The sequence below is a fragment of the Ipomoea nil genome, unplaced genomic scaffold (genome assembly GCF_001879475.1).
Source record: "Ipomoea nil cultivar Tokyo-kokei standard unplaced genomic scaffold, Asagao_1.1 scaffold2826, whole genome shotgun sequence".
Classification (NCBI taxonomy): domain Eukaryota; kingdom Viridiplantae; phylum Streptophyta; class Magnoliopsida; order Solanales; family Convolvulaceae; genus Ipomoea; species Ipomoea nil.
In genome coordinates this window covers 1,499,626-1,521,273 of record NW_017619254.1, presented here as the reverse complement: position 1 = coordinate 1,521,273, position 21,648 = coordinate 1,499,626, and the positions used below count along the sequence as shown (strand labels likewise).

At 37.7% G+C, this 21,648-nt stretch overlaps 6 protein-coding genes and 1 long non-coding RNA gene across 11 annotated transcripts; 5 read left to right on the top strand and 2 right to left on the bottom strand.

Moving 5' to 3' along the window:
• The first annotated feature begins 3 nt into the window (after positions 1-3).
• LOC109159335 lies at positions 4-1,874 on the top strand. Of its 4 annotated transcripts, XM_019307469.1 has the most exons (5): positions 4-334; positions 535-616; positions 1,022-1,180; positions 1,322-1,389; positions 1,764-1,874. In XM_019307469.1, exons 1-5 carry the CDS (start codon positions 95-97, stop codon positions 1,791-1,793), a joined length of 579 nt encoding a protein of 192 aa, XP_019163014.1. In that variant the 5' UTR covers positions 4-94; the 3' UTR covers positions 1,794-1,874. The 4 variants fall into 4 exon arrangements, 1 of the variants encoding a protein (XP_019163014.1); XR_002050541.1 differs by lacking the exon at positions 1,764-1,874 and having other exon boundaries at positions 7-334; positions 477-616; positions 1,322-1,566; XR_002050542.1 differs by lacking the exon at positions 1,764-1,874 and having other exon boundaries at positions 12-334; positions 516-616; positions 1,322-1,566.
• LOC109159333 (thymidine kinase-like) lies at positions 1,564-2,989 on the bottom strand. Its single transcript, XM_019307468.1, has 4 exons — positions 2,664-2,989; positions 2,413-2,557; positions 2,127-2,248; positions 1,564-2,010 (listed from the first exon to the last, which is right to left on the bottom strand). Exons 1-4 carry the CDS (start codon positions 2,813-2,815, stop codon positions 1,728-1,730), a joined length of 702 nt encoding a protein of 233 aa, XP_019163013.1. The 5' UTR covers positions 2,816-2,989; the 3' UTR covers positions 1,564-1,727.
• Positions 1,971-2,644, top strand: LOC109159336. The gene is made up of 2 exons (XR_002050544.1): positions 1,971-2,071; positions 2,147-2,644. It is a non-coding gene; the product is annotated as an uncharacterized LOC109159336 (long non-coding RNA).
• Positions 2,990-5,074: 2,085 nt separating the features above from the next.
• LOC109159301 (heterogeneous nuclear ribonucleoprotein 1) lies at positions 5,075-9,252 on the top strand. Of its 2 annotated transcripts, XM_019307411.1 has the most exons (5): positions 5,075-5,423; positions 5,551-5,657; positions 5,831-6,056; positions 6,245-7,430; positions 8,805-9,252. In XM_019307411.1, exons 3-5 carry the CDS (start codon positions 5,835-5,837, stop codon positions 8,816-8,818), a joined length of 1,422 nt encoding a protein of 473 aa, XP_019162956.1. In that variant the 5' UTR covers positions 5,075-5,423; positions 5,551-5,657; positions 5,831-5,834; the 3' UTR covers positions 8,819-9,252. The 2 variants fall into 2 exon arrangements, with proteins under 2 accessions (XP_019162956.1, XP_019162955.1); XM_019307410.1 differs by lacking the exon at positions 5,551-5,657 and having other exon boundaries at positions 5,076-5,423.
• Positions 9,253-12,326: 3,074 nt separating this feature from the next.
• LOC109158728 (cytochrome b561 and DOMON domain-containing protein At5g47530-like) lies at positions 12,327-12,905 on the bottom strand. Its single transcript, XM_019306627.1, has one exon. It carries the CDS (start codon positions 12,903-12,905, stop codon positions 12,327-12,329), a length of 579 nt encoding a protein of 192 aa, XP_019162172.1.
• Positions 12,906-14,017: 1,112 nt separating this feature from the next.
• On the top strand, positions 14,018-15,411 carry LOC109158727 (cytochrome b561 and DOMON domain-containing protein At5g47530-like). The gene is made up of 3 exons (XM_019306626.1): positions 14,018-14,677; positions 14,771-15,025; positions 15,124-15,411. The coding sequence occupies exons 1-3, from the start codon at positions 14,018-14,020 to the stop codon at positions 15,409-15,411; spliced, it is 1,203 nt and encodes a 400-aa protein (XP_019162171.1).
• A 1,721-nt stretch (positions 15,412-17,132) lies between these two features.
• On the top strand, positions 17,133-21,478 carry LOC109159228 (threonine--tRNA ligase, chloroplastic/mitochondrial 2). The gene is made up of 8 exons (XM_019307317.1): positions 17,133-17,537; positions 17,907-18,053; positions 18,187-18,334; positions 18,856-19,109; positions 19,226-19,603; positions 19,752-20,060; positions 20,213-20,413; positions 20,996-21,478. Exons 1-8 carry the CDS (start codon positions 17,190-17,192, stop codon positions 21,254-21,256), a joined length of 2,046 nt encoding a protein of 681 aa, XP_019162862.1. The 5' UTR covers positions 17,133-17,189; the 3' UTR covers positions 21,257-21,478.
• The last annotated feature ends 170 nt before the right edge of the window (positions 21,479-21,648 follow it).

Here is a 21,648-nt window from a genome sequence, read left to right as displayed (position 1 = left end):
AATTAGTATTTTTAGAAATCTGAACGCCCATTTCAAATTAACCCAAAACATAAAATGAAGCATTCGTTACACTGTAACTAACAGCAACCACGGGATGTATGCGACCCATTTTCTGGCTCCACCGCCTTCTACTCCGGCGAAGCGGCGATGCAGTGTTTTCGCCACGACGGCGAGCAACCGTCGCCATCGAGATGAAGTATATGTATCGGCCGTTCCTTTGAGAGCAACCAGAGGGCCGGGGCAATTATTGATGTCCGCTGCGTACTCTCTCAATTTGTGGGATTTTCAGCATTTCATGGTCATTGTCAAATCCTCCTCGCCTCTTCACTCTCAGGTTCCTCTTCTCACTTATCCGTTTCTATTTTCTAGATGATTATGAATTCTCGATTTGATATTTTTGTATGCAAATTGAGAAATGTTTGGCGTAAATTCTTTCACAGTACAAAGATGCAATTTAGTTTAGTTGGACATTTTAGGTTAACAATGGCTTGGAAAATCTGCTGCTCCAATTACAGTATTGATCGTATTCTTTAGGCCATTGTTTGTGATTTTCTTCCTCAAGATCCAGAGAGTATACCAGTGGCTGTTGCTGCACTGTCTGGTAGACCAGTACCAGGTGACACTTTTGATCTTTTGGCCCTTTTCTTTGATTGCAGCTATGGAGTTATGAATAAGGATTAAGAACAATCTTGAGGAGAAAAAATGATTCTGAGCAACATTAAGCTAAGGAATAAGGACTAATAATGGTGCTCCTCCATAAACAACATTAGAGTGAATAAAGATCAAGGAAGAACGACCTTGGGAAGGAAAAAAAATTGAATATGGTTTCCTTATTTTTGCATAGTCCCTTGAACCTTCTGAAAATATTGACATTAGAATGGTATGCTATAAGTTTTCTCTATCTCTGTCAAATTTGGTGCAAGTGAAAATAAGTAAATAGCAAGTGTTCTTGTCAAAATGATGCATGGATGCACTTTCTTTTAAAGTTATGTATCTTCTGCCATTAACATATGCATGTCAGGTGTTGTTCGTATGAGGAAACTGAAGAAGCTACCAAACAAAAAATGCTGGTTTGTTGGGTACTCAGAGATGGATGCTGTTTATGCCACAAGCAAATTCAATGAAAGCTGGGAAACTGACTTGACAATAAGCCATCATGATTGTCGAAATTATGTAAATGGTAATTGCTTTAACAACATTTTCTGCAAATTCTTCACTTCACTTTGCATTCTATTATTTATGATCAGCCTCTGCCTTTGGGTGTTAAAAGCCAAAAGCTTGATTATTCATCCTTCATAAATTGTATCTGTTTTACTTACAGGTCTAGTTGAACAACTAACTGGTGAGATAGCAGTGCTGCAGCGCTTGCAGAAAAGCAGTAATACACAGGTTCAAGACCTAATACCCCTGAAAGACTAAACAAAAAATGCTGGTTTGTTTAGACTTTAGACTTCCAGACTTACATCCTTGATTATATGTATATTAGTAAGATTTACACATTCTAGAACTTCATCAAAAACCCAAATTTTAAACTTATAAAAGCATACAGAGAAGAGTTGATTTGCATTATAGGAGTATATATATATAATATGGGAAACTAGATTACACATACATGATCTGAAGAGTTGTTTCACCCAGCAGACTTTGTAGAATACTACTCCGTACCATTTTAGACAAGCAAAAGCCCCCCACCACAAAGATTTGTTATATACAATGTTAGATAGGTGCTACTCAACAATTGCAGCTTTCTTGGATTCTAACAGAGTACCACACTGCATCTTGTGAGATGCTAGGACAGTCTTTGCAGCAGCAACTACAGCATTTCCGTTTACATAGTGCTGGCGGCAGAGAGGCATGTACATATCCGAACCACCTATGAGCTCTGTCTGGGTTTCACCAGTCTTCCTGTAGGTGAAAAATGCCCGTTTGCCACACAGTTCACATCTTGCTGTCAACTTTTGCACAGTATTGGCAAGTGGGATTATGTCAAGAACTGAACCAAATCTCCTCCTGTGACCAAAAGCAATAATGCCCTTTATCAGACAACAAAACTGGTATGCACTAGTTTATGGTAAGTAGGTAACTATGAGTGTCAATGCATATTTTCAATTTGAGATTCATGGTACCTAAGATAATCACCATCCAGGCCAGCAACAATTATGGTTTTCCCATCAAGATCAGCAGCTTCACAGCAGAAATCATAGAGGTCATCAAAGAACTGGGCTTCATCAACGCCGATCACATCCACCTATCACAGAAAGGAACTGATTATGGGGCAGGAAATATGCTATAAAGCCCAGAATCCGTAGATTGCACAAGAGAGCAGCAGGGTATAAATTCACATGATCCAATACAGAATTGCAGTTAATTCTTGAAGAAAACAAAAAAGGTGAAAGGGAACACAAAAATCACCTTTTCATAGGCATCGGATCCGAATCTATCCTTGAAAGACGTTAAATCAGGCAACGCCATACATGGGAATTTGGTGCCGTCGTGCGTGACCACTGCATCGATTGCATATCTTGTATCTATGCTCGACTTTATCACCACAACGCTTCTGCTTCCAATTTCAAGTTTCAATACAACACACAATTACAGGAACAGAATATTAACTTTTAGTAACTGTTTGATGTGGAAATTGATGGTAAAAAAAAATTACGTACTTGCCCAAGTTTGACTCGGAATTGACGCGGCGGAGGAGAGCGGTGGTCTTGCCGGCGAACATGGGGCCGAGAATCACGTGGATTTCTCCCGCCTTCGGAATCGGATTGGATCCGGGAATGGGGCAGTTGAAGGAGGCAGAAGCAGACGACATGATCGCAGAGTCGTATGAGAGAGAAAATATGTTGCTCTGTAGATGGCTATGGAGGATATTGGATCTCGAGAATTACGGCTTTATAGGAGAGAATGAAAAGGTGTTCGCTATTCAAAATTCCGAGTTTTCGAAATTTGGAGGGAAACTCCATTTTTTTTGGCTTTGAATTTTGGAGGGGAAAAGGAAAAGGCAACTCAATTTTGTGAATGAAAAGCCAAAAAAAATAGCATTTATTTTCATATAATAAATATCTTAACTGTATTACATATGGTATGATAGTGGGAAATCTTCGAATTTGAATAGCATTATAAGTTATTATTATGATAATATAGTTAAAAAAACAATTTATTAAATCAAAATCTCAATGATACCTATGTGAGAGTAATACTTTTATTTTCTTGGTATTCATTATGATTGTTTAGCTCTAAAAAATAAAATCCAAACATCACTTCAACATTTGATTATGTGATCTTCTAAAATTTCTTATATAACAATTTATAAAATTTGAGTAACGGGAAAAATTCATTCACAATCTGTAAATATGCATATGTTTAGGAACCTTCAACGGAGGTCAATGATCTTGTTGACGTTGATAAAGTGAATATGGCGTTCAATCTTGTGTGCAACGAGAGCTAGGAGTCTTTCTACCTGTGTACCCCTTCCCGCATTCCCAACAAAAAATAAGCAAATTTGGTACACAATGAACTCAAATTGCGCATTACTGGCATTTTTTTAAAAAAATATTTCAAATTGCGCACAGCCAAATAGCAGTACGTAGCACCATTTGTAAGCTAAATTTGCATGGAAAATTGTTGGGCGAACAGGACAGGCATGAGGGCGGTTTAATTGTTTCGTGATCATACATACAGGAGAGTGGATAGCTGGGTTTTCTTACATCCTAGCTAGGCCAATTGTACGATGAAATTAATAAACTGAATTATGGGAAACGCCAAGAATCTTCTAACCAAATGTGTCAAACTGATCAGGCAAAGTCGGAGTGTCATTAAAGTTTGTTAATCACTAAATCACTAAATTTGTGGGAAGATCATATAAGTATAAGACTCATATAGTGAAGGACAATGTCTAATTAGGCGGTTAGATTGTTTGATGTTGTCTCCCTCTTAATTCTCTACCAACAACCAAGTTGTTGAATTTAAAGTTTGCTAATCACTTATTAAAAAAAAAGTTTGCTAATCACTAATTTTATTTTTGTAGTAAGATTAAGTATATATAAATTTGCATTAAATTATCGGTGTAAGTTGAAATTAAATTTTACGAGGTTAAATAATGAACTAATAACACATGAAAAAAGTAAACTATCATGTAATATGATGATATTTCAGTTATTATTTTAAATTGGTGGTCATAAGTTTGAGTTGTAAATGTTTAAAAAAATATAGAACATATACTTATATTATAAAGAATTATGAGTATTTTAAAAAAAATATGAAATAATATCTTACACTTCAATTATTAATGTTATATACTCCTTAGAGCATCACTACCTGAAGTGAATACCTAGTTATTGGAACAGTATTGTGCAAAACAATTGATGGAGGCACATGTTTTAATAAAAAGAATACCATTACAAAGGTTGGGTTAATGGCGAAAAAAAAAAAAGCGAGAGAGTGAGAGAAAAAAAAAATAGAGGAAGCGCTACAATGCGCGTTAGGCGCAATTCGCGCCCACAACGGCCGTTGTAGGCGCGTGTGCCACACGCGCCAGGCGCTTCAGAGTGGCTGTCAGCTGACGGGGCGCGTGTGCCACATGCGCCAGGCACGTCAGAGTGGCCGCCAGTTGGCGGGCGCGTGGGCTACACACGCCAGGCGCGCCAGAGTGGCCACCAGCTGACGGCCACTTTAACTTTTACACTACTTGTAACTTCATCTTTTCTTTTTTAAATCTAAGATTTTGTTTAATTTTTTCCTTTTCTTTTTTTTCATCAACATTTTTATCTCTTTCCTAATCACACTTACAAAACCCCTCAAAAATTGCACCGGAGTTAAACTACTATGAATGCTCTTAAGTAAGAATTAAAATCAATAATAAAAATAAGTCAAATTATCAACTCAAAACTAACTTTAAAAAGGCAACAAATTAAATATCTAGTAAAATGGAAATTATAAATATATCTATAAAAAAACGAACTTATTGCATGCCAGCCAAAAGATGATGGGGCATGACGTTAGAAGAGGTTGGAGATCCATAATTTTCAATAAATATTTAAGGATATTTAGAAGAAGCAATTTTGGGTTTTATTTTTGTTGTTTTTTTGGTCATCCCAATCCTATGTTCTTCTTTCTCTGTAGGCTTACCACATACTCTTCTCTTCCTTACCAAAAAAAAAAAAAAAAACAAATACAATTTCAGGCATCCAAAAAATAAATATACATAACAACAAATAGACAACAATTGTAGGGAATTGCAGACTAAGTAGGCATTCCATCTACTGAAATCTGAAACTTTCCAAATTGGAAAAGAACAACAAAGAGAACAGAGGGCATATAGAGGAGGAAGAAGAATAGGCCCTCGGATTCTAGTACCTCGTACTACTGCCTCCTCTCCGGATCTCACTGATTCTTGTTCAATCGACAAATTTTTTATCTGGGTATTGGATTTTATTGTCTTTTGTTATTGTTTTTGTTTAAAAGTTTCAACATTTTATTGTATTGATGCCTTTTACTCTTGATTCTGTGTTGATGAACCCATTGAATCGATTTCAAGGAATTTGAAAGGAACACATTTCATTGTTTCTCTGGGACGTCTATCGATCCTAATCCAGATTGATCGTCTCAAGATCCGGTGATGTTAGATATCATGGTTTAGAATCTGTTAATCTATTGTTGGTACCTAATTTTTATAGCTGATATGTGTGAGGCTTACTTCTTAATAGTAAAGATGTGATTTTTATTGATTGATTGCTCTATCTGTCTGCATTTCTGTTTTGCCAAGTGGAGTGTATTCTTTATTTTTGTGGTTTGAGACTTGGAGTAATAGGATTCATTTATTTTGCAGTAAAATGCAATCTGATCTTGGAAAGTTATTCATTGGTGGGATTTCGTGGGACACAACTGAAGAGCATCTCAAAGAGTATTTTAGTGCTTATGGGGAGGTTTTGGAAGCTGTAATTATGAAGGATAGGACTACTGGGCGTGCCCGTGGTTTTGGTTTTATAGTGTTTGCTGATCCTACTGTTGCTGAAAGAGTTATTAAGGAGAAACACAACATCGATGGCAGGATGGTAAGCCATTGAAAATGTTCTCTTAGTTTGCTCTTGATAGGAAATTGTTATGGGTGATTGAAGTCTTTCTATCTAACCTATGTGCGATTTCCTATCAAGTTTACAACTTTTTCCCTTACTTAAATTTTGAATGTCAATATCGCTTGGAGTTTAGGAACTTTGTATTCATTACTGGTTTCGTTATACAGGTTGAGGCAAAGAAGGCTGTTCCTAGGGATGACCAGAGCACAATGAGTCGAAGCAGTAACAGCATTCAAGGGTCTCCTGGTCCAAGACGCACAAGAAAAATATTCATTGGTGGCCTAGCATCCACTGTTACAGAAAGTGACTTTAAGAAGTATTTTGAACAATTTGGAACAATCACAGATGTAGTGGTAATGTATGATCACAACACTCAGCGGCCAAGAGGCTTTGGATTCATAACTTATGATTCTGAGGATGCTGTGGACAAAGTATTGCTGAAGACTTTTCATGAGCTGAATGGCAAAATGGTTGAGGTCAAGCGTGCAGTTCCCAAGGAGTTATCCCCTGGTCCTAGCCGAAGTCCACTGGGTGGATACAACTATGGAATAAGTAGGATCAATAACTTTCTTAATAGCTATACACAAACATACTCTCCAAATGCAGTTGGAGGGTATGGAGTCAGGATGGATAATAGGTTCAGCCCTATGGTTGGTGGTAGAAGTAACTTTGCTCCATTTGCCTCTGGTTATGGAATGGGCCTCAACTTTGAACCTGGATTGAGCCCGGGATATGGAGGAAGTGCAAATTTCAATAGTACTTTGAACTATGGGCGTGGACCATATTATGTTAATAACTCGAGTAGGTTTGGTGGTCTTGTTGGACTCGATGGTGGAAATGGAGGAAACTCTTCATTTTTTAGTTCAACTCGGGATTTGTGGGGTAATGGGGGATTGAACTATGGAACCAACTCTATAAACTCAAACAATTTTGGGGGATCTGGGAATGGTAACCTCGGAGGGGGAGCGATGAACAACAGAGGAGTTTGGGGTTCATCTACTTATTCTGCACAAGGCGGAGGAAATGTTTCTGGCCAAAGTGGAAATCTTGGCTATGGAAGCGCTGATAACCCTTATGGTTTGACTGGAGGAACATATGGTAGAAATGTTGCGATGAATGGCGGTCCTGCATCATCATATGCTGCGTCCAATGGTAGCTATGACAGGTCTTTTGCTGATTTTTATGATAATGACTTCAAGTATACTGATCCGACTTGGGGTTCTGCAAATTCAGAGCGAGATGGACCTGGTTCATTTGGTTATGGTCCAGGCAACCCACCCTCTGAGATGCCTGCTCAAAGCTCTGCAGCTTCTGTTTGTAGTTATGGTGTTACAAATAGACAGAATAGCCGAGGTAAGCTTCTTGTTAACCCTTTACAATAGTTTTTCTTGACTGCTGAGATTACACATTCCTCTTGATTTATGTGCTTTCCATCTTTGTTTACTTTTGGTTAGACTATGTTCAGAAAAAAAGATCTATTTTTAGAAACTCGCCACTAAGAAGGTTCTTTTAGTTAATTATTTATAGAAAATGTAGAAGTGCAAGTACTAGTCTTTTCTACCCCCATTGAATGTTGTTGTCCTTCATCTTTTAACAAATAAGTATTGTGTTTTGCTATAATGAAAGTCCAAGTGGATCAGCCTTGATAAAATCTCTTCCAAATGTTATTCAAATTCAAGGATATATATGAACTTTTATGAGGTTGTTGGAACATCATCTCTCACCAATTGCGACATCCATTAATGAAAAGGACAAATTTAATTTCTAGTACTTAAGGTTTAAATATATATTCACTGCACTGGCAACTGAGATTGTTGTTAAGAACTCATCACTTTAACCAAGATTGTTGTGTGAGTAACTTGAGTTGAGATGCCATGAGATTTCTAGCCTAACTGCTTCTCAAATTAAAGCTGTTTGTTATTTATTAATGTGCGCTTCATTTGAAATACCTATGACTCCCCCCCCAATGGAGGGTTATGATTTGGAGTTCATTGAATTTGGAGTACCAAGGGTGATAAGTTGACGTTTCAAGAGTGTGGTCCATATAATGGCAAGAAAATAAAATCCCAAGTTCATTAGTGTATGCTGTGAAATCCTCATGATTTATGACTGCAAGAGTCGGTGCCCTAAATCAGTTATTAATATATTTTGGTGTTTAAAATGCATCCAAGATTTTTTTTTCCCCGACTATAGGTATTCTATAATATCTTTCTGTTAAAGGCTTTTAAGGAAGTCATGATGGGTTGCAATTTGCAGATGCATATGTTAGTTTGAGCCGAGGAAATTTGTCGAGGATTATTATGTGATGTTCTTGTAGATAGTTAAAGGACATGATTCAATACTTCGTTAACAATATTATCTTGTCATATGCTTCAATTCTACCGAGTGTAAAGGTGCAATATTGGTGGTTAAGGACATAAAAGGATGCGTGCCCTTTTATTTTTTTGGACGCTGTTAAGAGTCCCACATCTATAAAAGAAGATAGAACATATGGGTTTATAAGGTCATGGGTTAGACTAGCTAATTGGTTGAATTCAATCTTTTAGTGTGGTTTGGCCCATGTGCATTATAGCCCAATAGAGTGACTCTAGCCCTGATGATCATTCTGAACAAATTGAACTTTTTAGTCAGTTTATTCTTTGTAACATCATTATCATTTTCTTCAAATATGTTGCGAGCTGAAGTATTAATCTGCTGATTTTTTTAAAAAAATTTTTGGATCCACAGGTATTGGTGGCTAGGAAATTTTTGGAATCAGGATTTAATGCTTGACAAAGCTTCTTGTAGCAGTGAACCGTGAATTTTGCATACTTCCATAGTATATTTAAGTTCAGTGATTAAATAGTTGGGAATCATTCCAAGAGCTGACTGGATTGCCTGTTTTAAAGGACGACTAGAGATAGTAAGTTTTTCATGATATTTTTGTGTTAACCAGTTGAGTTTTATTTAGGAGTTCCATTTTTGTCAAGAGTGAGGTGTAAAATCAGATTGCGGCATATAGTCAGAAATGTATCTTGCATCTCCGGTGAGGCAGTGATACATAAGAAACAATAGACTAGAAATTTTTCTAGTAAAATTTAGTTTGTGCTTTGTCTTTTTCACTGTAATGACTGCAAAGTTGCAGATTTCTAAATGTTCTGCTTTATGGTATGGTCCAATTGCGGGGCTTTTGTTTTGATCTGGTGTGATGCAATTTACCAATACCCACTTAGGGTTCCCCGTAAATAAGTTCCCACGTTTTCTGATCATCTTTTTAAACCTTGTTACGCCAGATACCCTCTTGTTTCGTGTTGAATTTTCATGGTTAGTGTTTTTTTTTTTTTTTTAGGCACACAATGTTTTTAAGTTAATTATGATTTTCTTTTTAATATGCTTGATGTTTAAGTGATCACATTGTTCTTTAGTTAGTTCGAGATATTAGTGTGGTGCTGTGTTGCTTTGTATTGTATAACATATCATATAGTAAGAAAAACAAGCAAAGCTCCATACATTTCTGTATAGTTTAGGCACAATGCATTAAGTACAGGTGATGAATAATCATTTTCTGTGCATTTTAGGGAGCTTTTGCTGCATTTAGGCTCTTCCATGTCTGTCTGAACTGTGTTCCCGGTTTTTGAATCTGGGTATCTGTCTCGCATTCAATGTCCATAGGGAGCTTCATTTTTGCGAGGGATTCTGTGAATTGCTTCATTTTTAGAGGTTGGTGACAAGAGAAGCAGAAAGGAGGAAGAAGAGAGAATTTGTTCATCTTCATATATCATTGGTCTTTTGCGACAGAAATGTCAAATCTGAGTTCTCATTTAGCTCTAGTGTCGAGTGTGGAATACAGAAAATTAAAGACACCCTGAGAACCTCCTAGAATCCTCTTCCATTCAGAAACGGGTTTTGTTTGCCATCCATTGAACAGATCACTTCATCGCATAGGTAATTCTTTTGATTCTTGGGTGAGAGATTGTGAACAAGGATACTGAATTGAGCTTGACAATAGTAGGGTGAGAGTTATTTACAATGTGGTGCATGAGATCTTTGTGGGCACCCGAGATTGATTCTCCTATCTAATATACTATCAAGTCACCCTGATTTATTCTTTTATTATCTTAGGAAAAAAGTGTCAAATTGGCCCCCTAAGTCAAGCGGATAGTGCAATTGAGTCCCCTAAGTGAAAAAAGCTTCATTTCAATCTCCTAAACCTGTAAAAAAGTTCAATTAGGTCTAAAGTTACCTGTTTGGCAGGTTAGTGTCTTCTAATGGTGACATGTGTCTCTTTTTAATTTATTATTATTATTATTATTATTAGATTTTTAATTTTTTTTAAAAAAAGAAATTCTTCATACAGCCACCGGCTATAGCAGCCGGTGGCTGTACTCATTCAAGGAGAGCCATGGCTGTGGCAACAGCCCTGGCTATCCGGCAGCCATGGCTGTCCTAAAATACGGCCATGGCTGTCTGAGACAGCCATGGCCATCTAAAAAAAAATTTAAAACTTTTGAATTTTTTTTTTACTGTCATGGCACCCATCGCTATGTAAAAAAAAATAAAAAAAATCAAAATACCTATCAGTCTGTCAAGAAATGAGCATTAAGGAGAAAGGAGAAAGGTGGCAGTTCTGTCCGACAATGATGTTGGTTGGAGTGGTCTCGAACTGTAATCAGTAAAATTTATCCCCGTGCCGCGAATCTTGAATAAATATTGATGGATGAAGACAAAAATGGATGTCTAATGAGACAGCCATGGCTGTCAAAAAAAAAAATCAAATTTTTTGAATTTTTTTTAGATGGCCATGGCTGTCTCAGACAACCATGGCCATCATTTTTGACAGCGTCGTTGTCAAAAAAAATTCAAAATTTTTGAATTTTTTTTACACGGCCATGGCTATCTCAGATAGTCATGCCCGTCTTTTAGGACAGCTATGGCTGCCGGGTAGCCACGGCCATCATTTTTTACAGCCGTGGTTGTCGCCGGATAGCCATGGCTGTCCTTGAATGAGTACAGCCACTTTACCGCCGGTGGTGGTATGAAGAGTTAATAATAATAATAATAATAATAATAATAATAATAATTAAAAAGAGACACATGTCATCATTAGAAGACACTAACCTGCTAAACAGGTAACTTTGGACCTAATTGAACTTTTTTACAGGTTTAGGGGATTGAAATGGAGCTTTTTTTACTTAGGAGATTCAATTGCACTATCCGCTTGACTTAGGGGACCTATTTGACACTTTTTCCATTATCTTATCATCATTATCTTGTTAGACCGAGATATGATAATTCTAAGACAAAAGAATTTTGCCTTTTGTGCTAAAAATCACTTCATCATTACTTAATTATTATGTAAGGACAAAACCTACACAATTTTCACCTTTCATATATATGAGATTGACCATTATTATTCTAATTCTTTGAATTTCTTGAATATAATACAAGGCATATTGCCATATTGGGGGGAAGCTCTTTTGAGAAACGGTATCACAATTGTGACAAGGTATGAAAGATGATAGGATAACAATTATTTACTTAATTAAATTTATGTGACTTGTTTCACATTATTAGCTAGTTGACTAGTAAAAAGTAGATCGACCAATAATGATATAAAAACACACAATTTATAACCTTCAGAATTAGGATTCACTTTCCAAAGTGGACCATGGTCCATCGTATAACAATTTTATGACATACAGTTAGATGGCAATGTCTTTAGACTGGACTGAAGTATCCATATTGGACTGTGATAATTGGCAAATTGGCAAATTATGGTGCATACGGATGCAAAAACAACATCGTTTTGCATTAAAACGTGCGTCTCACTTAAAAAAAAAATCAGTTTCGATTCCCAACAACAACATAATGTTATTCAGTTTTTAGTTCATTCATTCTGGATGTATAGCTATGCAATTCTGGATGTATAGTTATGAAGTTATGGATGTCTAGTTATGCAATTTTGGATTTATAGTTATGAAGTTATGGATGTGTAGTTATGCAATTCTGGATGTATAATTATGAAGTTATGGATGTGTAGTTACTCAATTCTGAATTTATAGTTATGAAATTATAGATATTTAGTTATGCAATTTTTTTTTTTAAGTTAAACGTCAAAACGACATCATTTTTGCATCAGGATGCACTATGCATAGTGCATACGGATACATAGCATAACGATCGGTGATAATTTATGTGGGCTAATCAAAATCCATTATTCCATTAAATAAGAAGCATGACATACATGTCTTTAAATATTGCCTTTCAAATTTACGACAAATACATGAGAAAATCAATTTCTCCCATTGACTCAAGATTCGACGGCGCAATAGAATGCGGCTGAGGACTATTCTCGTAGACGGAATCTCCGGCTTGCCACACCTGATTCACAACGCTCCCGTTTCTCAACGGCCCAATCGTCGCAAAAATGATCATTTCCTCGTTCACGTACTCGGCGGACAAGCCGGAAACGCGAAACGATACTCTCTCCGGCGCCATGGCCGGATCGTAGCTGGTTATCGGGGCCGTATAAGCTATCATGCTGCCGTTGGAGGCCCGGAAGGCGATGATCGCTTGCGAGCCGACCATTCCCGTCGCGTTAGGGTTGATGCCCCACGCAACCCAGCCTTTCGCCGCCTGCCGTGCCCGGTAGGCGATGGCGGCTATTCTCACCGACGGCAAGTAGTTCCAGTGGAGGTGGGCGTCTAGGTAGGGAAGATCGGCGCACGATGAGAAGGTTCGGTTGGAATTGAAGGTGTAGTTGGAGCAGGATAGCGACGAGGAGAGGAGGAAGACGGAGGAGAGAACAGTGACGAATAGGAGATTGGTGTAGTGTAGCGTTGAAGCCATTTTTGGAGGTATGGAATTTTGGGAGAAAATGGGACGCTTTTGCGGGGTTTTAATTTGTATAGAGGAGACTGTCGTCGCAATAGGTCATGCATGCAATATGGGTTTTTTATGAGAGTAGTTGAGAAGTTTTATCACACATTCACACCCTTTCCAACCTCAAATTACATATATAGTCACACACCCATTCATGCAAACCATTATGTGACAACTAACTCGAAACTTTTGTATGATTTGTAGACTATTACATTGAAATGAGTTAATTTTATCTTGTACAAATTATTTTATAGTGGCAGGACATTTAGTTTTCCTGATTATTAAACAAAAAAAACCTTGAAATGGGCACGTGATTGAGCGAATGGAGCATGAGTTTCGTACTTAAAATTAAATTAAATGTCACAATTCTTATATATTAACATTATCTCGATCGAACCCATCACATTCCTATGTAACTGAAAAAGGGTTAAACTTCAGCTACTTTAAGATTAAAAAACTACTTGTACGTTTTTACCAATCACTTGTGGAAAGTGTAATCGACAGACCATACGCGTAACTTAGTTGGTTCATAGGTAGTAAATTATGATCGAACAATGACATATGATGTGATAGAGCCCTTGTAGTCATAGTGTGAGAGTTTAATTTCCTTGTAGACACTAGACAATAGTCCGTCTACCTAATGAGCTGCTCAGTCACTGACTCACCGTGAAAGTTCGGGATTGACAAAATTTTGCTTTTGTGGGCAAAAGTGATATTGACTGCTGGCATGAGACAACAAAAAAAAGGTTATCATTAATGTGATAAACAAATGAATATTTATAAGTATAATAAGTAATTTTGTTCCCAGAATTCCAGCCTACTTTCGTTACAATTTCCACAAAACATATTACACATCACCCAAAACTCCGCAAAGCCACCAAAACATATTAAAGAAGCAGTCAGCACCCCTTCCGACATTCGATTCCATATCTTTCGTCTTCTTCAATCTTCATCTCAAAACACAATTTTGTTTTTACACACAATAATTTTTATAATAAAAAATAAAAATAATAATACTAATTACAGATCAGAGCAGAGAGTTATACAATCTTCATTTGTGAATATAAGGTTAGAATATAATGAAGCTTCTTGGGATTGCGGTTTTGCTTCTTTCTACAGTCACTTCATGTTACTGCGAAGGTTGTTTGGATTTTGTGTTCTCTAACAATACCGTTTACGCTTCCTGCACCGTTCTCCCCGTGCTCAGCTCCGTCCTGCACTGGAACTACCACCGGGAGAATCACACGGCGGATATTGCCTTCCGGCACGGCGGCGTCACCTTCTCGGACTGGGTGGCGTGGGGCCTGAATGTGAACGGATCCGGGATGATAGGGTCGCAGGCTATGGTGGCGTTCCGCAACTCCACCAGCGGCGCCGTCGTCGTTTACACCACTCCTGTGTCCTGGTTCAATACTCGCCTTCGACCTGGCCCGCTCAGCTTCCGGGTGCCCAAGATTTCCGCCAACTTTTCCGGCGACGAGATTGTCATCTTCGCCGCCTTGGAGCTCCCCGCCGGGCGGACACGCTTCAACCACGTCTGGCAAGACGGCTATGTCGCCTGCTCCGCCCCTCGTATGCACGCTATGTACGGAGACAATTTGCTGTCTTCTGGATCCGTGGACTTCGCCGTCTCCGGCGAATCCAGTCCCGCCGCCGAAATCGCCGGCGACTCATCCGATCCTTGGTCACGCCGAAAACGCGTGAGTCATTATCTTTTCCCTTTAAATCTTATGATGAATGTTCTTAACATATTATCAAATCACATAAATCTTGTATTCTTTACTTTCCGGTCACGAACTAATTATTAACCGATTAGTTCCTGGTGTTCATAGGTTCACGGCATCCTGAACGGCCTGAGTTGGGGAGTTATGATGCCGATTGGTGCAATGTCGGCCAGGTACGTGAGGGTGTTCAAGTCCATCGATCCAGTCTGGTTTTATCTACACGTCGGAATCCAAACGACGGCCTACCTCATCGGCGCCGCCGGATGGGTCACCGGCCTTAAACTCGGCCATGATTCCCCCGGCATTACACATCGCCAGCACAGGAACCTCGGCATCACCCTCTTCTGCCTCGCAACCCTTCAGGTAGATATATATATCGAACGTTAAATCCAAAGGAAAATATATACACATTTATTGTATGTTTTAAAATTGAAACAGTGGGGGGTACGGTGTGGGTGCAGGTGTCGGCGGTGATATTCCGGCCAAAACCCAATCACAAGTTCAGATTTTACTGGAACGTGTACCACCATACGATTGGGTACACAACCATTCTGTTAAGCATCTTAAATGTGTTCGAGGGGCTTCATATTTTGGACGGTCCCAAGGTTTTATACAGCGTCGTCGTCATCGTCCTACTCGCCGTGGTGGTGACCATGGAAGGCGTCACATGGCGGATTGTCCTCGCCAGAAAAAGCTCTGATGATGATAATGAGAGCAATCAAGCCGATAATAGTGGACATGCTGCCTAGCTAGATATATAATTAGTCTAGCTCCGATCCGATCCTCACCGATATGCTTAATTGCACTCATATTGGAATGCATGGATAGATGGCTTTTTTTGCCATTTTTGGTTGAGAATGAGAAACTCGTAACTACTGTAACTCACAACAGACCACAAGGAGGTAAAAGGTAATGCATTGATAGTCTTGCGAGGTGAGATTCGATGCTGTATTTCATTTTGTATGCATTATATACATAATGTATACGAACATACATTATGGCCTGGTTTCGGACTTTGGGTTTACATATATATTATGATATGAATTGGAATATGATAACGAGTTAATTTCACAAGAGGTCCCTTATTTTTGAAATTAAAATTTTAAATTTAGTTCCAAATTATTGTTTTTGTCATTTAACATTTCAGACTATTATTTTTTTTCTTCTCATGATTTTTTCTATTTTTTTGTAAAGACATTTTTGTCTTTTTATATTTTTATTTTGTTAGTTTTCTGATTTTAACCAGTTTATCGGTTTAGAACTTTAGGTAACCTATGATTTTTAGTAACTATATTTTCAACCGATTTTTAGTAAAGTATTAAACCAATTAAACCGGTTGAAATCGAAAAGATAACAAAAGAAAAAATATGAAGAGACAAAAATGTCTTTACTAAAAGTATGAAAAATCATAAGAATAACTAATTAAAAGTGTCAAAAAATAATAGTCTAGGGTTAAATTTAGAATTATCACCAAAGATAATGAAGCTCTAGTGAAATTAACTCTGATAATAACCAAAGAGTTGCACTACATTGCTTTACTTTTATTTTATTACCTCTTAATATTTGTTTTACGAGAAACTTTGCAACTCCGAAAGTGTATATACATGGGATGAAGTCCATCCCGGCCCGGTGGTCTTAGCATGCTAAAGATCATGATCATGAATGTAAAATAATTTAGACAAAATTTGATTAACTTACTCAATTTAAAAATGTTAATAGGTAGCTTCCAATTGAACTTTTATTCGTATCCCATTCAATAGAAAGGGGGAATGCTGAGATTTTTTTTTTTAAATAATTGAATTTAAACTTATTAAAATAAATTTTAAAAAATAAATTTTAATGGAGGTGGGGATAGCCAATTGCAGTTTTTTGAGTGGCCAAATTAGTATATTTGAGCATTATAATAATAATAATTAGTCATTTACATGCATAACGCACATGATTAATTGTCTAATGTTAAAATTATGATTATATATATTCAAATAGTTGTTAGGTAAAATATTGTAAATGGTTGATTTATTTGTGATAATTTTGTTTAAATATATTTGTGTTGATTAGTTATATTTTTTAATTGGTAAATAGGTAAAGAACACTTTATAAGAAAAAATATTTGGTTTAATATAATATTTAATAATTAGGTATATTAATGTAATAGAGCTAGCCAAACACCTTATGCTCAAATGACATGTAGTGATCTCTCTTATGTAGAAAGTATGTTTGAACAGATACTACAATATAATAAAGTCAGTAACATTAAAAAAAATGTAATAAAAGTAAATGTATGTAAATATAAACAATGTAAAGATAATTTGATCAGAAAAAAAAAATATTAAAGCACAATATTTTTAATATAATGTATAAGCATAACAAAAAAGAATATAATTCAAATTCAAATAATAATAATAATATCGTTATTCTTAAAAAAAAAAAAAAATCGTTATTATTATTATTATTATTATTTGAGTCGGGGCTTTTAAACGAAAACCTCCACCACAGAAGTGAAATGTAGAGACGAGGAAGAAGATCAATGAAGAACCTCACCATCCTGCAAAGGATGGCCACCTTATCGCTACCCACTTCCCGCTCTCTCTTCGCGCTTTCTCCCAATTCCAATTCCAATTCCACTTTCTCTTCCCTCACCAAACGCCGCCAATTTCCCACTGCCCTATTCGTATTCCACCCCTCCAGCTCCACTGCCACCAGGCGAAGCAGTTTCAGGTGCATCTCCGCCGCTTCCTCCGCCGTCGCCACTGATTCTCCAGACACACAAGTGAAGCCTCTTGCTGATGATGTTGATGAGAATAGCGCCCAGAAGGAGAGAGTTGTTCTCCCTACTAATGAGTCGTCTGAGAGGCTCCTCAGAATCCGCCACACGGTAACTTCGTTTCTCCCCTTTTTTCAATTAGGCGGTGTTTATGTTGTTATGGGATAAAAATTGAATCTTGCGAGATTAGAGTTGAAATGGTCTCCAGTGGAGGAATAATTCATACACTCATGTGAAAAAAAATGATGTAAATTAGTGAAGGAAATGGTTCAATTTCACTTCTCAGTTTCTCAAAAAGTTGTGTGCTTTGATCATTGAGATGAATCTAGTAAAGGTATTGGCCCTATAGGAATTTATTGCATTGCCAAAGATTATGCAAAACCCAACCTTTTGGATTCTTCTGTTGAAATTGTCTTGATTGGTAATTGAAAATCCTTAGAATATTAATAGTTTTCTTTAATACTTAATGTATTGGTGCAGTGTGCTCATGTGATGGCCATGGCTGTTCAAAAGATCTATCCAAATGCAAAAGTAACTATTGGGCCGTGGATTGAGAATGGGTTTTACTATGATTTTGATATGGAGCCTCTGACTGACAAGGACCTCAAGAGGATTAAGCAGGAGATGGTGAGTGGACTTAGTTCCTAATTACTTTCTATTTTTGACTTTGTTAATTGAAAAATGTGGTAGATGAGTACATGTTAGAAAAATTTCATGGGCTATGGTTTCTACATACAGAATTTATATGAATCATCTGTAGGATCGTATCATCAGGAGAAATTTGCCCCTAATTAGGGAAGAAGTCAGCAGAGATGAAGCTCAGAGAAGAATTATGGCTGTGAATGAACCTTACAAGATTGAGATTTTGGATAGTATCAAGGAGGATCCCATAACCATCTATCATATTGGTATGACTTGACATTGCTTGTTTGAAATTGAATAATATACCAAATTCTCTTTCTCATATTGTGTTCGACTATGTGTCTATGTACAATATTGCCTGTAAATTGATGTTAAATTATGCTGATATCCAGTTCTATGAACTGAATACTTTATTTTAATTCATAATAACTGAAGTTGTGAAGGGTTGAGCTTCATGTAACGACGGGTGTACACCCTTTTGTTGCATATAACCAGCTTAGGCTTTTAGTTGAGATGGAGCACATGCTTCAATTTGGTATCACAGCCAGACCGAACCCACCGCACACGTGAGGGGGCGTGTTGAGCATATAACCATTAATGTGCAATCCAACTATCAGCTTAGACTTTTAGTTGAGATGGAGCACATGCTTCAATTACCCTTTGGTTATGGTTCAAAGCTTGGAATTAATCTCTTTCAAAATGATGTAACGGTTGTGTAAATATTTATGCATCTAATCTACATGGTGTGGGAGCCTTTGATTCTCATAACATGTTACACTTGTTTTAGGTGATGAATGGTGGGATCTTTGTGCTGGGCCTCATGTTGAATCTACTGGAAATATTGACAGGAAAGCTGTTGCACTTGAATCCGTTGCTGGTGCTTACTGGAGGGGAGATGTAAGTAAGCCGATGCTCCAAAGGATTTATGGTACAGCATGGGAGACTGAAGACCAATTAAAGGCATTTATTCACTTCAAAGAAGAAGCTAAGCGCCGGGATCACCGCCGACTTGGCCAAGATCTCGATCTCTTCTCTATTCAGGCAAGTCTAACAAGAAACATATCGAGCAATGACTGGTGAATATTAGCAGTTACACCTTAAGTGCACCGATTTTGTTTTGCTAAGATGAACTGAAACTCAAACTCATGAACTCGCAGGATGAAGCTGGTGGAGGTTTAGTATTCTGGCATCCCAAGGGAGCTGTTGTGAGGCACATAATAGAAGATGCGTGGAAAAGGATCCATATAGAGCGTGGATATGATCTGCTATATACTCCACACGTGGCAAAGGCAGATCTTTGGAAGATAAGTGGCCATCTGGATTTCTACAAAGAGAATATGTTCGATCAAATGGAGATTGAGAATGAGCGTTATCAGCTTCGACCAATGAATTGCCCTTACCATATTTTGGTTTACAAAAGGAAGCTACACTCATATCGGGATTTCCCAATCCGGGTAGCAGAGCTGGGAACGGTGTACAGATACGAGTTGTCTGGGAGCTTACATGGCCTTTTCCGTGTAAGAGGCTTTACACAGGTATGATTATTTCTTGTGAATCTATACTGCGGATAATTTACCCATCAATGTTGGAATCTTGTGCTCGGCTATTCAAAGATGGGAATTTTGTTTCATGCCTGCCCTTCTCTTTGCTCAATACTAATGTCACATTCTTTTTTGTTTGAAGGATGATGCACACATATTTTGCTTAGAGGATCAAATTAAAGATGAAATCCGGGGTGTACTAGATCTTACAGAGGGAATTTTGCAACAATTTGGTTTTGATAATTATGAGGTCAACCTTTCAACAAGGCCAGAGAAATCCGTGGGAAATGATGATATATGGGAAAAAGCAACTTCTGCACTTAAGGATGCTTTGAACGACAAATGTTGGACTTATCAGATAGATGAAGGAGGTGGTGCCTTTTATGGTCCTAAGATCGATCTCAAAATCGAGGATGCTCTAGGAAGAAAGTGGCAATGCTCAACCATACAGGTACTTTCACCTTTTCCGGCTTTCCCTTGTCACTCGTTTTACAATGATAAAGTATCCTTTAAGAAAATAAAATATGACTTCAAAAGTGCCCCGTGCGATCCTTTCTTGCAAAATAAGATCGACCCTGAAACTCCTGATACTGTTGTGTACAGGTGGATTTTAATTTACCGGAGCGTTTTGACATGACATATGTTGACTCGGACCAAGAGAAGAAGCGCCCAATCTTAATCCACCGAGCTGTTCTTGGATCTCTGGAGCGGTTCTTTGGAGTCCTAATAGAGCATTATGCCGGCGATTTTCCTTTATGGCTTTCTCCAATCCAAACAAGACTTATACCCGTGACTGACACACAGGTATACACCTGCTTCCTTATTCGCAAGTTTGGGTTTTTCTATCAATTTATATTTTATATAGAAATCAATCAGATATATTTTCATTTACCCTTACATTTTACCATAACTTCCAACCCAATGCTGCTGCTTGCTGGCCCATTGTATATGCAATAATTGTTTGCAATGCCATTCGTCACCATAACAGTAATAAATCTCCGTAAAATTAGAACTTTCAGCTTATAGAAGAGCAATGTTGTAGAAGGCGCTAGGCGGGCGAGTAATAGTAATAAGAAGTTGGTTGACTTGGGCACCTAGGCTGCCTCTAATAGTTGGATTGCACATTAATGGTAACACCCCCTCACGACCTTTGGTCTGGCTCTGATACCAAATTGAAGCATTTGCTCCATCTCAATTAAAAGCCTAAGCTGATAGTTGGATTGCACATTAATGGTTATATGCTCAACACGGCCAACTAATGTCCGCCTAAGGGTAAAAACCCCTCGGCCGATTTTTACAACAGTCTAGAAGAGGATGGAACTTGTGCCATAATTGATGTCGTAATTTTATTATGAATTGAAATCTTTATTACACACATACTTGCAGCTTGAGTTTTGCAACAAGGTGGAGAAGAGACTAAAGGCGAGCGGCATTCGTGCCGAGGTTTGCAGCGGTGAGCGTTTGCCAAAGCTCATTAGAAACGCAGAGAAGCAGAAGATCCCATTGATGGCTGTCGTCGGGCCAAAAGAAGTGGAAAGTGATGCAGTGACAATCAGATCAAGATTTGGTGGTGAATTAGGGACCATGCAGATTGATGACTTCATCAGAGAAGCCAAGAATGCAATTGAGAACAGAACATTCTTTTGAAGTGTATACCTTTGACTGTCGAACTCGCTGTGTTATGCGTTTATATAAACGTGAAATAGCCGAAAAACATGTACAGAATTATCTGGTTCTTCACGAAATATCATCATTTTGATAGATCAGGCTGGTTTTGACATGGCGTCAACCGGTTTAAATAGACACCAAGTTCTAGCTGTTAGGGTATCCACAACCATTCTCCTCTTATCTCTTCATCACATCACCATATAATCTTCTGTCATATTTTCTTGAGTTATACTATAGTTTCTATTTCTACTCAATCACTTTTACTCCATTATATGGCGAAGAAGTTATCTTCGTCTTATGAGTCCCAAGTAAAATGTCAAAATGTCAAGGACTTTGTGGTTCAATAACACCAAATTGCTCCCTTATGTAGG